At 47.1% G+C, this 16111-nt stretch overlaps 1 protein-coding gene across 6 annotated transcripts in view; it reads left to right on the top strand.

Moving 5' to 3' along the window:
- Positions 1-15910, top strand: part of SGSM1 (small G protein signaling modulator 1) — a 70991-nt gene extending 55081 nt beyond the window's left edge. For all 6 annotated transcript variants that reach the window (XM_066260277.1, XM_066260280.1, XM_066260281.1 and 3 more), the window contains 6 exons: positions 804-928; positions 3415-3497; positions 6604-6713; positions 9402-9498; positions 10471-10638; positions 13756-15910. In XM_066260277.1, the coding sequence (XP_066116374.1) occupies positions 804-928; positions 3415-3497; positions 6604-6713; positions 9402-9498; positions 10471-10638; positions 13756-13844 (672 nt within the window). In that variant the 3' untranslated portion in view covers positions 13845-15910. The remainder of the gene's footprint in view (positions 1-803; positions 929-3414; positions 3498-6603; positions 6714-9401; positions 9499-10470; positions 10639-13755) is intronic.
- Positions 15911-16111: the final 201 nt, after the last annotated feature.

Genomic DNA, 16111 nt, shown 5'->3' with positions numbered 1-16111 from the left:
CATGCTACCCGGCTCTGTGGCTTTGTACATACATTTAATTCTCTCACAATTTTTTTACAACCATTCTCTCCAGGAGTATTCCTGTTTATTTAAAATTCCACTCTTATCCAGTTTCAGCAGAGAGGGACATAGTTCTAGCTAACTCTCTCTTAGTTTCTTCGTCTATAAAATGGGGATAATATATCTGTGTACCTCCTAGGATTTTGTTTTAGCAAAGAAATTAAAATGAATATTATTCATCCTACAAAGTGGAAGAGGTTTTCTTTTTTTGTATTTTTCTGAAGCTGGAAACAGGGAGGCAGTCAGACAGACTCCCTCATGCGCCCAACCGGGATCCACCCAGCACGCCCACCAGGGAGCGATGCTCTGCCCATCCGGGGCGTCGCTCTGCTGCGACCAGAGCCATTCTAGTGCCTGAGGCAGAGGCCAAGGAGCCATCCTCAGCGCCCGGGCCATCTTTGCTCCAATGGAGCCTCGGCTGCGGGAGGGGAAGAGAGAGACAGAGAGGAAGAAGAGGGGGAGGGGTGGAGAAGCAGATGGGCGCTTCTCCTGTGTGCCCTGGCTGGGAATCGAACCCGGGACCTCTGCATGCCCGGCTGACGCTCTACCACTGAGCCAACCGGCCAGGGCCGAAGAGGTTTTCTTAGAAAACGGCAACAAGGAAAACCAAACACCCGACCGGTCCAGGGAGCGATGTTCTCAGTGAGGACAGGAGGGACAGGCGGGGAGGCGGCTCTCTGCAATCACCAGCCTCTGTGAGGAGCGGGGAGTAATTGTTCTCTCCTCCCCTCCTGCGGCCGCAGCCAGAGCTGCTGGACCTGTACACAGTGAACCTGCACCGCATCGAGAAGGACGTGCAGCGCTGTGACCGCAACTACTGCTACTTCACGCCTGGCAACCTGGAGAAGCTGCGCAACGTCATGTGCAGGTGGTGGCCGCGGGGTGGGGCGGGCCCTGGGGGGCTGGGTTGGGGACAGCAGGGTGCAGGGTGCAGAGGCCAGCCAGACTGCAGCCTCTGCAGCGGGCACCAGGCCTGCCTGGGGTCTTACTCCAGCCACTCGGACAGCTAGCTACAACAGTCATAATGATAAGACAGGAGGACCTTTACTGAGCACTCACTGTATACCAGGCTCTCTCCTGAGCCCTTTACTAGCACCATCTCACTTAGTCCTCGACAAGCCTGCTAGATGAGTATTAACCCCTTCATAGTGAGGAAACAGAGGCTCGGGGGTCCCCCGGAGGGCTCTCTCTAGAGCCCACATCTCTCAGGCTCTAGAATCTCCACTTCATTTCATTAAGCCAAGGTCTGGGTTACTTATTGCTTTTCATTAGAAAAGATCACTTTTATTTCTACAAATATGGAAGTAACCCATGCTTATTTTAAGTTTTTTTTTTTTAAGTTTATTCATTTTTAGAGAGGAGAGAGAGACAGAGAGAGAGAGGAGAGACATGGTGGGGGGAGGAGCTGGAAGCATCAACTCCTACATGTGCCTTGACCAGGCAAGCCCAGGGTTTTGAACCGGCGACCTCAGCATTTCCAGGTTGACGCTTTATCCACTGCACCACCACAGGTCAGGCGCCCATGCTTATTAAAAACCTAGATCAGCCAAGGAAATCAGAAGTTCATAGTTATAAATAGAACCTCCTTCTTTATCCAGTCAATACCACTCACCCAGAGAAGTAACTACTGCTAACATAGTAGGGACTATTCCTCCAAATCTGTATATAGAACATACATATAATATATAGTGCATTATATGATATATAATATAGCATACATGTTTTAAAGTTCTTAAAAATGTTTACCTTCATGGGATTATACTACCAACTTTTTTACAACTTGCTTTTACACTCAGTAGTATGTCCTGGACTTCTGTCTGTGCTGCTCTAACCATTGCTATATCGCATGGCCCGTTCCAGCCCATCACTTGCTTTGATAAACAAAGTGTTGTCAGAGCCCAGCCATGCCCATTTGTTTGTATGTCATCTCTGGTTGCTTCCGCAGAGTTGAATAGTTGAGCCAGAGAAGATACAGCCTACAAAGCTGAAAATAATTGTTCTCTGGACCTCTCAGAAAAGGTTTACTAACCTCTGCTTTAACTCATTCTCATTAATAAGCACCACCCCTTAACTCTTCTGTGTTACAGTCTCCCAAGCATCACTGCCTCTCAAAATTTAGGAGACACAAATATAATTAGCTTTAATGTAACATTAAAATGAAAAGTGCTGGGGCAGAAGGAAGGATAGGCTGATTTTTGCTTGGTTATGGCATTGGGGAAAATCATGGAAGGCCTCATAGAGGTGACATTCAAGATGGAGTTTGGCAACATGACGAGAAGCTGAAGAAAACATCTGGCCTATACTCACATACCCTGGGGTGAGGTCACCTAGGTTCAAATCCTGCCTCTGTCATTTATTATTAGGTATATGACTTTGTGCATGTCACTTATCTCTCTGAGCCTATCTTTATTTATGAAATGGGATAATAATCCTTTTTTTTGTATGATTTTTTTATTTTTATTTTTTATTTTTCCAAAGTTAGAAGCAGGGAGGCAATCAGACAGACTCCCACATGGCCCAACCGGGATGCACCCGGCATGTCCACCAGGGGGTGATGCTCAGCCCCTTTGGGGCGTTGCTCCATTGCAGCAGGAGCTATTCTAGCGCCTGAGGCAGAGGCCATAGAGCCATCCTCAGCGCCCGGCCAACTTTGCTCCAATGGAGCCTTGGCTGCAGGAGGGGAAGAGAGAGACAGAGAGGAAGGAGAGGAGGAGGGGTGGAGAAGCAGATGGGTACTTCTCCTGTGTGCCCTGACTGGGAATCGAACCCAGGACTTCCACACACCAGGCCAACTCTACTGCTGAGCCAACTGGCCAGGGCCTGGAGATTATTTTGAAAATTAAATTATGCAATACATGTTTAGTAGGCTGAGTAAACAGTAAATGCTCAGTAAATAGTAGCTATACTTATTAAGAGGCAGATGGGAATTCCAGACCAAAGGAACTACTAGCACAAAAGCCCAGGGGTGATTCGTACAAAGGTAAATACGGCTGTGGCTAGAGAGGAGGAAGAATTGGGAAGTGATGGCTGAGACTGTGAAGATGGATTGGGGAGAGACTGTAAATGCCTTGGACTCTCAGTTAAGGAATTTGGACATTGTCCTGTCTCACTTTGGAAGTCTGTGAAGGTTTTTGAGCATGCAGTGATCTTGAGCTGGACTTTAGGAAAGTCGTCCTGGTGGCTGAGCATGTGATGTTTGAAGAGAGAGTGACCGGGGATGGGGATACAGGCAGGAGGTTGCGGGTGTGGTCCAGGTGAGGGATGGGGGACCGAACCAGAGGAGGCAAAGGAAGAGAGGAGGTTGGAGAAGCAGGTTGTGGGTGTCTGCACTGAGCCCCTGTGTCTCTCTCATAGCTACATCTGGCAGCACATTGAAGTCGGCTATGTCCAGGGCATGTGTGACCTCCTGGCTCCCCTGCTGGTCATTCTGGATGACGGTGAGTGTGTTCTCCCCACCCAGGGGCTGGGTGCAGTTTCCTTCCTACTGCAGAGGAGGGCTGTGACCTTCACTTTGTGTCAGTGCAGGTGCTCAGAACACCTGTCTGATGAACACAACAAGGTACTAGTGAAATAAAGGTCCTCTTATTCCTTGATGGCCCATACTTAATGTAGAAGGGAACACTTCCCAACTCATTCTATGAAGCCAGTTCTTATTTGAGGACCCATTGGTGCCCTGATACCAATATCAGACAAAGACATCATAAGAAAAGAGAACTACAGACCAATATCTTTTATGAATATAAAGGCAAAAGTCCTCAACAAAATAATAGCAGACAGAATCCAGCAACATATAAAAAGCTTTATATACCACAACGATTGGGATTTATTTTCAGGAATGCAAGGCTGGCTCAGTCTATGAAAACCGATCAGTGTAATTCATCACATTAATAGAATAAAGAACAGAAGCCACATAATTATCTCAGTTGACAAAGAAATGGCATTTGGCATCATTCAACACCCATTTCAGAAACTCTCAACAAATTAGAAATAGAAGGAAACGTCTTTAACATGATAGAAAGCACCTATGACAAACCTACAGCTAGTTCATGCTCCATGAAAAACTGAATACTTTTCCCCTAAGATCAGGAATAAGACAAGAATGTCCACTTTTTTCTCTAAAGGTTCTGGCCAGGGCAATTAGGGAAGAAAAAGAAATTAAAAAGTAAACCATCTCTTTGCAGATGACCCAATCTCGCATATAGAAAATCCTAAAGAATCATAAAAATACGGTACATTAGAACTAATAAACAAGTTTAGGAGGGTTGTGGGATACGAGATCAATGGACAGAAGTCAATTGTATGTCTTGAACAATTCAAAAATAAAATTAGAAAAGCAATTCCATTTGCAATAGCATCTAAAAGAAGAAAATACATGTGAATAACTTAAGAAGCAGAAGATTTGTACACTGAAAACTACAGAACATTATTGAAAGAAATTAAAGCTCTAAACAAACGGAAAGATCTTGTCTTCGTGGATCAGAAGATCTGTCATTGCTAAGATGAGCATCCTCTCCAAAGTGATCTAGAGTCTGTGCAATGTCTGTCCAGAATCCCAGCTGCCTTTTTTTTTTTTTTTGCAAAAATTGACAAGCTGACCCTAAAATTCATAGGAAATCTCAAGGTACCAAAAATAGTAAAATCGGTTTTGAAAAAGAACAGATTAGAGGGCACACATTTTGCAACTTCAAAACTTACTACAATGTTACAGTAATCAAGACAGTGTGGTACTTCGATAGGGATAGACATGTGGATCCATGGAAGATCAATCCAGAAATCAGCCCTCACATTTATGGTCAATTGATTCTGACAGCCTGCCAGGACATTTCAACTCTGAGGAAATGATGGTCTTTTCAATGTATGATGCTGAAAGAATAGGATATCCATATGCACAAGATTGAAGTTGGACTTCTACCTCACACTATATGTAAAAATACTAACTCAAAATAGACCATAAACCTAAATGTAAGAGCTAAAACTATATAGCTATTAGAAAACATAGGAGAAAATCTTTGTGACCCTCAGTTAGATAGGAGTTTCTAAGATATGTCACCAAAAGCATAAAGCAACAAAGTAAGAAATCAATAAATTGAATTTCATCAAAATTAAAAACTTCTATGCTTCAAAGGACACCATCAGGAAGTAGAGAGAACTCCCCAAAATGGAAGAAAATATTTGCAAATCACATATATAATAAGGGACTTGCATCCAAGATACATAAAAAATTCTTATAACTCAACAATAAAATGATAATGAAATTAAAATAGGCAAAGGATTTAAATAGACATTTCTCTAGAGTAGAAGTACAAGTGAACAATAAGCATATGAAAAGATGCTTGAAATCTTTTTGATAGAAAGCACCTATGACAAACCTACAGCTAGTTCATGCTCCATGAAAAACTGAATACTTTTCCCCTAAGATCAGGAATAAGACAAGAATGTCCACTTTTGCAAAACCAAAACCACTAGGAGATCCACTTAACGCTCAGTGAATGGCTAGACCAGTGGTAGTCAACCTGGTCCCTACCGCCCACTAGTGGGCGTTCTAGCTTTCATGGTGGGCGGTAGTGGAGCAACCAAAGTATAAATAAAAAGATAGATTTAACTATAGTAAGTTGTTTTATAAAGATTTATTCTGCCAAACTTAGCAAAAATCCAACATAAAGTACTTGGTAAGTAATTATTATTATATGCTTTAACTTGCTGTAACTCTGCTTTATAAATTTTATAAAGTAAAGTTACTTCCCTACTTTATAAATCATCATTACTGTGGAACCGGTGGGCAATTAGAAAATTTTACTACTAACAGAGATACAAAAGTGGGCAGTGGGTATAAAAAGGTTGACCACCCCTGGGCTAGAGTAAAGACAAGAAAAACAAGTGCTAGAGAGGATATGGAGAAATTGGCGCCCTCACACATTTCTAGTGGGACTGTAAATGGTTCAGCCACTGTGAAAAAGCTGGGCAGTTCCTCACAGTTGTTAAACATCAATCACCCTGTGACCTAGCAACTCCGTTCACAGGTATTCCCCCAGAAACATGTTCATTCACACAGACACTTGGATGTGAAGGTGCACAGCAGCATTACTCATCATTGCCAAAAGGGAAGCAGCCCAAATGGTCATCCACAGATAATGCGTGCAAACGAGATGTGCTGTAGGCCCGTGGAGGAGTATTGTTTGGGGAAGAAAATGAGTTGATGTGTGTTGCATTTGAGTGAACCTTGAAAACACTATGCTAAGTGAAAGAAGCCAGTCACAGAAGACCATGACTGGTATGATTCCCTTTATATGAAATGCCCAGAGTAGGTAAGCCTATAGAGACAAAAAATAGACTTGTGGTTGAGAAAGACTTTTCTCAAAAAAAAAAAAAAAAGACTGGAGAGCATGCCTTGAACTGGAGTACACTTGCACTGCACTGTCTGTGTGTTCCTCATTTGTGGACCTCCGACCCAGCTCAGAGCCTTAGGCCGTCCCTTTGGGACCTCCAGTTCCTTGGGGAGTGGCGCATGCGGAGTTGATGGTTCCTCCTGTGCTTTTTCCCCAGAGGCCCTTGCCTTCAGCTGCTTCACGGAGCTCATGAAGAGGATGAACCAGAACTTCCCCCACGGAGGCGCCATGGACACACACTTTGCCAACATGAGGTCACTAATCCAGGTATGATTCAGTCCTGCTCAATAATACAACCTATTGCAACTCAACCCCGTGGACCTCGGGTCAACTTAATAGCGTCACCTAGTTTAACTCAACTCACTAACTCAGTCCTACCTGACTGACTCAGTTCAACCTTACCAACTCGAATCAGTTCTACCAGATTCATTCTCGCTGAGCATTTGCTCAGTCCAGGCAAACCTTTTTATACCTACCGCCCACTTTGTATCTCTGTTAGTAGTAAAATTTTCTGACCGCCCACCGGTTCCACAGTAATGGTGATTTATAAAGTAGGGAAGTAACTTTACTTTATAAAATTTATAAAGCAGTTACAGCAAGTTAAAGCATATAATAATAATTACTTACCAAGTACTTTATGTTGGATTTTTGCTAAGTTTGGCAGAATAAATCTTTATAAAACAACTTACTATAGTTAAATCTATCTTTTTATTTATACTTTGGTTGCTCCACTACCGCCCACCATGAAAGCTGGAATGCCCACTAGTGGGCGGTAGGGACCAGTTTGACCACCACTGATTCAGGCACTGTGACCACACAATGAAGATGTGGCCCTGGCCCTTAAAAGGATGTTTGATTGTATTGGTTCTTTCCCTCAAAATAATGTTTGGGTGTATTTTACTGATTCAGGCACTGTGACCACACAATGAAGATGTGGCCCTGGCCCTTAAAAGGATGTTTGATTGTATTGGTTCTTTCCCTCAAAATAATGTTTGGGTGTATTTTGTGTGAGCACGTGTGTGCGCGTGCGCACACATACACACAGCGTTACTGAGATGTAATCCATATACCATAAAATGTACCCTTTCAAAATGTACAATTCAGTGGTTTTTAGAATATTCATAGTTGTGAAACCACTGTCACTATTTAATTTTAGAATATTTTCATTCTCCCAAAAGAAACTCTGTACTCAGTAACATCAGTCCCTCCCTCCACCCCTGAAAGGAGGTCTCCTGGAAACCAGTAGTCTCCTTCCTGTCTATATAGATTTGTCTTCCTAGACATTTCATATAAATGCAATTGTACACTATGCTGCTTTTGTGTCTGGGTTCTTTCAGCATGTTTTCACGGTTTATCCACACTGTAATACAGTATGTCCGTAAAGTCATGGTGCATTTTTGACTGGTCATAGGAAAGCAACAAAAGATGATAGAAATGTGAAATCTGCACCAAATAAAAGGAAAACCCTCCCAGTTTCTGTAGGATGATGTGGCAGCATGTGCGCATGTACAGATGATGACATAACACCGTGTATACAGTGGAGCAGCCCACGGCCATGCCAGTCGAGATGTGGACGGTACAGAGGAAAGTTCAGTGTGTTCTGTGGCTCGCTAAATTTGAATCCGTGACCAAAGTGCAACGTGAATATCGGCGTGTTTATAACAAAGTGCCACCACATAGGATAACATTTCTCGGTGGGATAAGCAGTTGAAGGAAACCGGCAGTTTGGTGGAGAAACCCCGTTCTGGTAGGCCATCAGTCAGTGATGAGTCTTTAGAGGCTATACGGGATAGCTACCTAAGGAGCCCTAAAAAATCTGTGCGTGAGCCCACATCGAACTGCACTGAATAGGTATGAAACTGGGAGAATTTTCCTTTTATTTGGTGCAGATTTCACATTTCTGTCATCTTTTGTTGCTTTCCTGTGACCAGTCAAAAGTGCACCATGACTTTACGGACACACTGTATATGTCAGTACATCATTTGTTTTCATGGCTGAGTAATACTCCATTGAGTGGACATACCATATTTTGTTTATCCAATCATCTATTGATGGAAATTTGGGTTGTTTCCACTTTGGGGTTATTATGAATAACATACATTCGTGTACATGTTTTTATGTGGAATTATGTTTTCATTTCTCTTGGGGATGTATCGGAGTGGAACTGCAGCCACACCATGTTCCATTCCTCCCAGCAACACACGAGGGTTCCAGTTTCTCTACATCCTCACCAACGCTTTGCTGTCTGTCATTTTTATTACAGCCATCCTGGTGGCTGTGCAGTGGCATCTCATTATGGGTTTTTTTTGTTGTTGTTTTTTTTCTGAAGCTGAAAACAGGGAGAGACAGTCAGACAGACTCCCGCATGCGCCCGACCGGGATCCACCCGGCACGCCCACCAGGGGCGCCTCTCTGCCCACCAGGGGGCGATGCTCTGCCCATCCTGGGCGTCGCCATGTTGCGACCAGAGCCACTCTAGCGCCTGGGGCAGAGGCCACAGAGCCATCCCCAGCGCCCGGGCCATCTTTGCTCCAATGGAGCCTTGGCTGCAGGAGGGGAAGAGAGAGACAGGGAAAGCGCGGCGGAGGGGTGGAGAAGCAAATGGGCGCTTCTCCTGTGAGCCCTGGCCGGGAATCGAACCCAGGTCCTCCGCACGCTAGGCCGACGCTCTACCGCTGAGCCAACCGGCCAGGGCTCATTATGGTTTTGATTTGCATTTTCCTGCTGGCTCACGATACTGAGTGTTTCTCATGAGCTTACGGACCCTCCGCTATTCGTTTTGGAGAAACGGCTGGGTTCAGTTGAGCTAGGCTGATTTCCACTTCAGATCCTTTGCTCGTTCTTGAACTCCATCTGGTTGTTACGGGCTGTCCGGTTGTTACGGGCTGTCCGATGCGGATGGACCATCACTCATTCAGCTGTCCCCTCTGGGCCCACCTTTCTTTCCTCTGGCAGATCCTGGACTCCGAGCTCTTCGAGCTGATGCATCAGAATGGGGACTACACTCACTTCTACTTCTGCTACCGCTGGTTCCTGCTGGATTTCAAGCGAGGTATGGACTTCAGCCCCATTCCCAGTTTGAAGCAGGACCTCAGGGGAAAGAGACCACAGCTCAAGGCCAGTGAAGGAGAGTAGCACCCATGTTCTGAGTTCCGATTATCAGTTCACCTGCTTTATCTCACGGTGGCATCATGCAGTAGGTATCATCACAGTCCCCATCGTACAGATGAGGAACTGAGGCTGAGAAAATTTTAATTCAGACTAGGAGGACTATAGCCAGATCTCCGCCACCCTCTGTCTACCCCCTACGGCCAGTTCCCTTCCATTCTGGTAGCTGCGTATCAGAAACCAAGAACTCTGAAGCCTGTGGAGCATGTTTTACATGGGACTTAGAAATGCTGGACCACACCGTACATCGCTGTTGTGTCTAGCAGATATGGAGGGGTTCAGTAAATGAGGGCACCGTGCTGAGCCATTTCTGTGTGTTATCCTATTGGTCGTTCACTGCTCTCAGCCTCGCCCCACTTAGAGATGAGGAAGGAGGGTAGCCAGCTCAGGGTCACCTTGCTGGTAAGTGGTAGAGCTGGGATTCAGACTGAGCTTACTGGACATAGAAAGCCTGGCTCTTAACTATTGCTCTAGTCTATCTCTTCACTAGACCCAGAGACAGCAGCCAACCTTCTGGGGGAGGAGGAGCTACACCCATGGGTGTGAAAGGAGATAGAGGGGACAGGTCAGTGTCAATCAAACCTGCACATGCTCAGTTGCTCCACTTGCAGAATATCAGAGCTGGAAACATACAACTCATATTATTTGCTTAGCCTATACTAGATGGGGAAACTGAGGCTTGTGATGGTCAAATATCAGAGTCCAGGTCTTCTAGCTCCTGGCCTGGGCTCTGTCCACTGCAGCAGGACTGAAGCTCAGAGCACTGCTGGAGTGGGATCTTCCCAGAGTGCGGGCAGCACCGTGAGCTCCGTGGTTGACTCTCTCCCTGTGTGTGTGTGCACGTTGGTCTCGGCAGAACTCGTCTATGATGATGTCTTCTCAGTCTGGGAGACCATCTGGGCAGCCAAACACGTCTCGTCCGCCCACTATGTCCTATTCATCGCGCTGGCTCTGGTGGAGGTCTACCGTGACATCATCTTGGAGAACAACATGGACTTCACAGACATCATCAAATTCTTTAATGGTACCCATATGAGCAGAGTCTCACATCTGAGGGGCATGGGCTTCTAGAGGGCCCCTTCCTGGGGCCTTGGGAGGGATGGAGATTTATTGAGATTGACACAGAGTGAAGATGGGACAGGTACTGCCCACTTGTGTCTCTTCCCAAATAATGAGTTGCCATCTTGTCATGCTGAGGCTGTGTTTTCTGAGGGCTCTGGCAGAAGGAGCATAGGTGCTGAAATCAAGCTCGGGGCCAGCCCTGGCCCTGCTACTAACCAGCTGCACCCAGGGACAGGTCGCTTCCCCTCTGTCTACACACCAGCTTTCGCTGTGAAATGGGGTAGCTGCCCGCTTCAGGGGGTTGATGTGTACAGGAAAAGCCAGCAAAGGGGGGCAGTCGAAGTGGCGTGACAAGGGCCCAGCCTTGGAAATAGCCCAGAGTGGATTCCGATCCCTGCCCTGCTGCTCAGGAGCTGGGGACCTTGGGCAGGTGCCTTCAGGTCTCAGCTTCAGATTCTGGGGGACAAACGTGGTGCTAAGACCTCGATCACAGAGATGTCAGGAGAATTAAATGAGACTTGAATAAAGCCCATCATGTGATACCGCACCCATCTGAGGGGCCCCATAGCTGGAAGCTGTCATTACCTCTTATAATGTTTTTTTCCAACTAAAAAAGGTTTTGGGAAAAGCAAAAGAAGGACAAAGCCATCTGTGCTCCCCTTCACCCAGCTGCCTCTAATGCTAATGTTAGCTGATCCTGGTACACTTGTCACAACTAAGAAACCAACATTGATGCATTCCTAGTCACTAAACTACAGACTTTGAGTTTACCTAGTTTTTATTCCATGTTCTTTTTCTGTTCCTGGATCCAACCCAGAAAACCACATTGCATTTAGTGGGTTCATTAAAGTTTTTTTTCATTCAAACTTTTCCATAGTCATATATATATATATTTGTTTGTTTGTTTTTCTATTTTTCCAAAGTTAGAAGCGGGGAGGCAGTCAGACTCCCGCATGCACCTGAACAGGATCCACCGGCATGCCCACCAGGGGGCGATGCTCTGCCCATCTGGGGCATTGCTCCATTGCAGCAGGAGCTATTCTAGCGTCTGAGGCAGAGGCCATAGAGCCATCCTCAGCGCCTGGGCCAACTTTGCTCCAATGGAGCCTTGGCTGCGGGAGGGGAAGAGAGAGACAGAGAGGACGGAGAGGGGGAGGGGGAGAGAAGCAGATGGGCACTTCTGTGTGCCCTGACTGGTAATCGAACCTGGGACTTCCACACGCCGGGCTGATGCTCTACTGCTGAGCCAACCGTCCAGGGCTTGTCATGTATATTTTTATGTTATTACCATCACAGAATACAGTAGTGTTTAGTTTTTTTCCCACTTAATAGGTTTTTTTTTTGGGGGGGGTTGTATTTTTCTGAAGTTGGAAACGGAGAGGCAGTCAGACAGACTCCTGCATACGCCCAACCGGGATCCACCCGGCATGCCCACCAGGGGGCAATGCTCTGCCCATCTGGGGTGTTGCTCTGTTGCAACCAGAGCCACTCTAGCGCCTGAGGCAGAGGCCACGGAGCCGTCCCCAGCGCCCGGGCCAACTTTGCTCCAGTGGAGCCTTGGCTGCAGGAGGGGAGGAGAGAGACAGAGAGGAAAGAGAGGGGGAGGGGTGGAGAAGCAGATGGGCGCTTCTCCTGTGTGCCCTGGCCGGGAATCGAACCCGGGACTCCTGCATGCCAGGCCAACGCTCTACCACTGAGCCAACCGGCCAGGGCTCCCACTTAATAGTTTTAAAACTGTCTTCTTTTTAAGACTGCAGACTGTACCTCAAGTGGCGGTCTAAAACTTATTGAACCATCCCATGTTGTTGGGCATCTGGGCTGTCTTCAGTTTGGGGGTGTGACTGAGAATCCAAAGCAACTTTTATCTTAGTGTAGAAGTTCTCCAACTATTTCAGTTCACGGCACCTCAGGCCAAAAGTTCCACTTAGCAAGGAGTTAGGTCCAAACCATTTCATAAGTATTTACACTCAAACAACTTAGCCATTTGAAAAAATAATACATATAACTCAAAAGAAAATAACGTTTTTCATTCATTCTTAAGTACAGTTACTAATGGGATATGTGCACCTGGTGGGCTTTGCACAGCTTCTAGAACCTTAGAATTAGGTTGGACACCACCCCCCTCATTTCCTGTGCCACAGTGATTATTACATGGTACCATCTTTTTTTTTTTCCTTCAGTTTTTCCATTGACTTGAAAGAGAGCAAGGAAGGGGAAGGGAGGAAGAAAGAGAGAAGCATCGAGTCATTCCATTTTAGTCGTGCCCTCATTGGTTGCTTCTCATATGTGCCCTGACCGGGATCACACCCGTGGCCTTGGCACTCCAGGACAACATGCTCTCCCTGAGCCACCCAGCCAGGCCATACTAGCTCTTTATCATTGCAGCCACTTGCTGAAAACCTAGATCTGTGCGGAGCTAGAAGGTCATTGGTAGGAACATAATCTAGTTTGTGGACTCACCCACACTAGTGTCAACAGATGTGGAGTTATCACTGTTCCCCTCAAAATTTTTTGAATTCACAGTGGCACTGTGGAGTACCTCGTCACCCAGTTTGGGAACTATGGTCTTACTGCATTTTTCCTCCACTAAATGACTTAATTATGATAGATATCTAAGCTTAGGATTATTATTTGGCCTTAAAGATTTGGTACTTTTGTGTGGCTTTTGATAAAATCATTTTTGTTTTCTATTCTCCCATCGCCTTCGGTTGCTTCCTCCCTTTCGTACATCTGAGCATCTAGTGTGTGCCTGGCATTGACTTTATTAATAAGTCCCCCCCAGTAATATAGGAAGGTAATGGGAAGACCTAACAGTTTTAAGCATGCACTGAACCAACATCATCTCATTTAACTTATTGTAACCTTGTGAAGTAGGTACTGTTATAATCCCACTTTACAGATAAGGAAACTGAGGTTCAGAGGTGTTGGCCTTCCCCAAGGTCTCTGCTTCCAGAGCCCCTCTGGGGAGGATGCCAGATGACAATGATGGGACACCCAGAGACCCCTCCAGGTGCTGGAAGTGTGTCCCGAGGATGGACGCAGAAGGAGGCTTATGAGATGTTGCTTTCTTCTCTTTCAGAAATGGCCGAGCGACACAACACCAAGCAGGTCCTGAAGCTGGCCCGGGACCTCGTGTACAAGGTGCAGACTCTGATTGAGAACAAGTGAGGGCCTCCTGACCCAGGCAGCATCATTCGAGCCGCCACCTGCCTGTCCTGTCCACCTTTCCTCCCGGCCACCCGGGAGCGGGGTCCTGGTGTCTGTTCCTGAGCATGGACTTCTGTGCAGAGAGAAACTGCCCCGACTTTGGCTGCCAGGCAGGTGGGGGCAAGGGGTTGCCCCTTGAGTTCAGCCTTACGTTTTCCTGTTTGACCAAAGATTGCCCGTGTCTGGGATTTCCCATTTGCGGGAATGGTTAGTGGATGGAGGATGTTTGAGGTCCCCAGAGTGAGAGTGGTCTCCTCTCTCTTCTCTCCCCCGTTCCTCCAAACGGTGTTGTCACATGAGACTTGGGGATGGAGTTCTTTTGGAAGTCGCTGTAGGAGAGATGTGTGGGGCTTCCCCTACTCTGAGAGGGGCCTTTGAAGCTGTGCCAGACATGCCTGGAAGACTGGCTGGGAGCAGGGTTTCTGTACCTTGGCACTGTTGACATTTGGGCTGGGCCATTCTATTTTGGAGGGGGGAGTCCTGTACAGTGTAGGATGTTGAGCAGCATCCTTGGCCTCTACCTGTGAGATGCCATAGCACCCACCTCCCCACCCCAGTGTGACAACCCAGAATGTCCCCAGATATTGCCAAACGTCCCCAGATATTGCCAAACGTCCCCATTTGAGACCCACTGGCTCAGAGGAGGGTCTACCGATCTATCTCCCCACCCATTCTCTTTCTGCCTAGCCCCCCGTGTCCTGAGGCCTCCTCCCACTTAGAAAAGGCACACAGGAGTCCTACACACCTCCCCTTGCGGTGTGGGGTTCCATTTGTTGTATTCTCTCATTGTTCTCCTCCACTGGACTTCAGGAGAGATTTCTTCTTTCCAAGAGAGAAATCTTTGGAAAGAAGATTTCCACTGACCTTTTCTTCAGGTCAGTAGAATCTGAGAAGTGTCTGTGGGCCTGAGTCAGTCTGAGGCTCTTCTGAATCCAGCCCAGAGCCTTCTGGGCTGGGCAGAATCCTCATCCCCTCCCTCTCCCCCAGGAAAGACCTCGCCTGTCCTTCCACACGTTGGGTCTGGTGCTCCAGGAGCTCAGAGTGTGTGTCTGTGAAGCCACGTGGTCAGGGAGGTCAGCTTTTCCCCAAGTGCCCTTGTTTACTCAGGACAAAGGAGGAAGAGGCAGACGGAGGTCAGCCAGGGTAGATGTGCGTGTTCTCCACGGCAGCGAGGCCTGGCAACGGTCCCCGCCGTCTTCTCACAGAGCGTTGCCAGTCCACAAGCAGGGCCTGAGTTAGTAGTTTGCCTGCCCACCTGTCCTTCGGAAAAGCAGTCCTGCCAGCTCTGTTCCAAGAAGATCGGGATTGGGAGAAACTGAGGGAGGACTGCTCTTCCCAAGGTCGGCAGGTAGGATTTTGGAGACGGGAGGAACTGCATAAAGTACCTTGAAGCATTTGCAGAGGGGGTGCCCTGAGCGCACTGGGACCAGATAGATCCCCGCCCTGTGTGCTCCTGAGGGCTTTTCCTTCAGTCACAGCCCTTCAGCTGATCTGAACCCCCACCTCCCCCCAGGGGGGCCCTTGGGCAGGACAGCCGAGGCCCCAATGGCCCTTGCTTCTGAAGACTATACACCTTCTCACCCTGGTCCCCCAACCTCCCTAGATGGGACAAAACATGCAGAGGGTCCCCCAAAGAGAAGTGTGATTACCGCAGAGCTGCTCATCACAGGGGACGTGTTCATGAGACCCAGGCCCTAGACCTTCTGACTCTTATCCGTGTTTGACAGCCTAGTCACACAGTCCAGCACAAGACTCTTCTCTGCCTTCTCTCGCGGTGTTCCGAGAGACATCGTGGTTGTGGTATGGAGTGACTCCTATTTATTCCGCCCGCTGTGTGTGTCCGGGGCTCCCGCGTGTCCGGGTCTCCGCGTGCTGTGTGCGTCTCGTCCTGGTGTCGAGTGTGTGGGAGCCGTTCTGTCTGGGGAGTGCCCGCCTTTTCTCAGTGTTACCAGCACATCTTGTAACTGTTTACTGAAGAGTTGTGTCTATACATAGAGAAAATATATATAAACAGAGAAATGTGTGAATCTGGTTTGGGTTATTTTTTTCCCAACGTTTAGGAGAATTTTTTTAATTTCAAAGAAAGAAATGTTTTTTCTCTGAAGACTGTCCTTCCAGTCCCACTGCCGTGATACACCCATGTGGGGACAGAATCTCACAACAGCTGCCTGCTCTTTCCCCAGAATGTTCAAGGAACAAGGATGATGACGCATAACTAACCACCCAAA

The sequence above is a fragment of the Saccopteryx bilineata genome, chromosome 2 (genome assembly GCF_036850765.1).
Source record: "Saccopteryx bilineata isolate mSacBil1 chromosome 2, mSacBil1_pri_phased_curated, whole genome shotgun sequence".
NCBI classification, from domain to species: domain Eukaryota; kingdom Metazoa; phylum Chordata; class Mammalia; order Chiroptera; family Emballonuridae; genus Saccopteryx; species Saccopteryx bilineata.
Note: the sequence above shows the minus strand (reverse complement) of the source record. Positions and strands in the feature narration are given on the sequence as shown.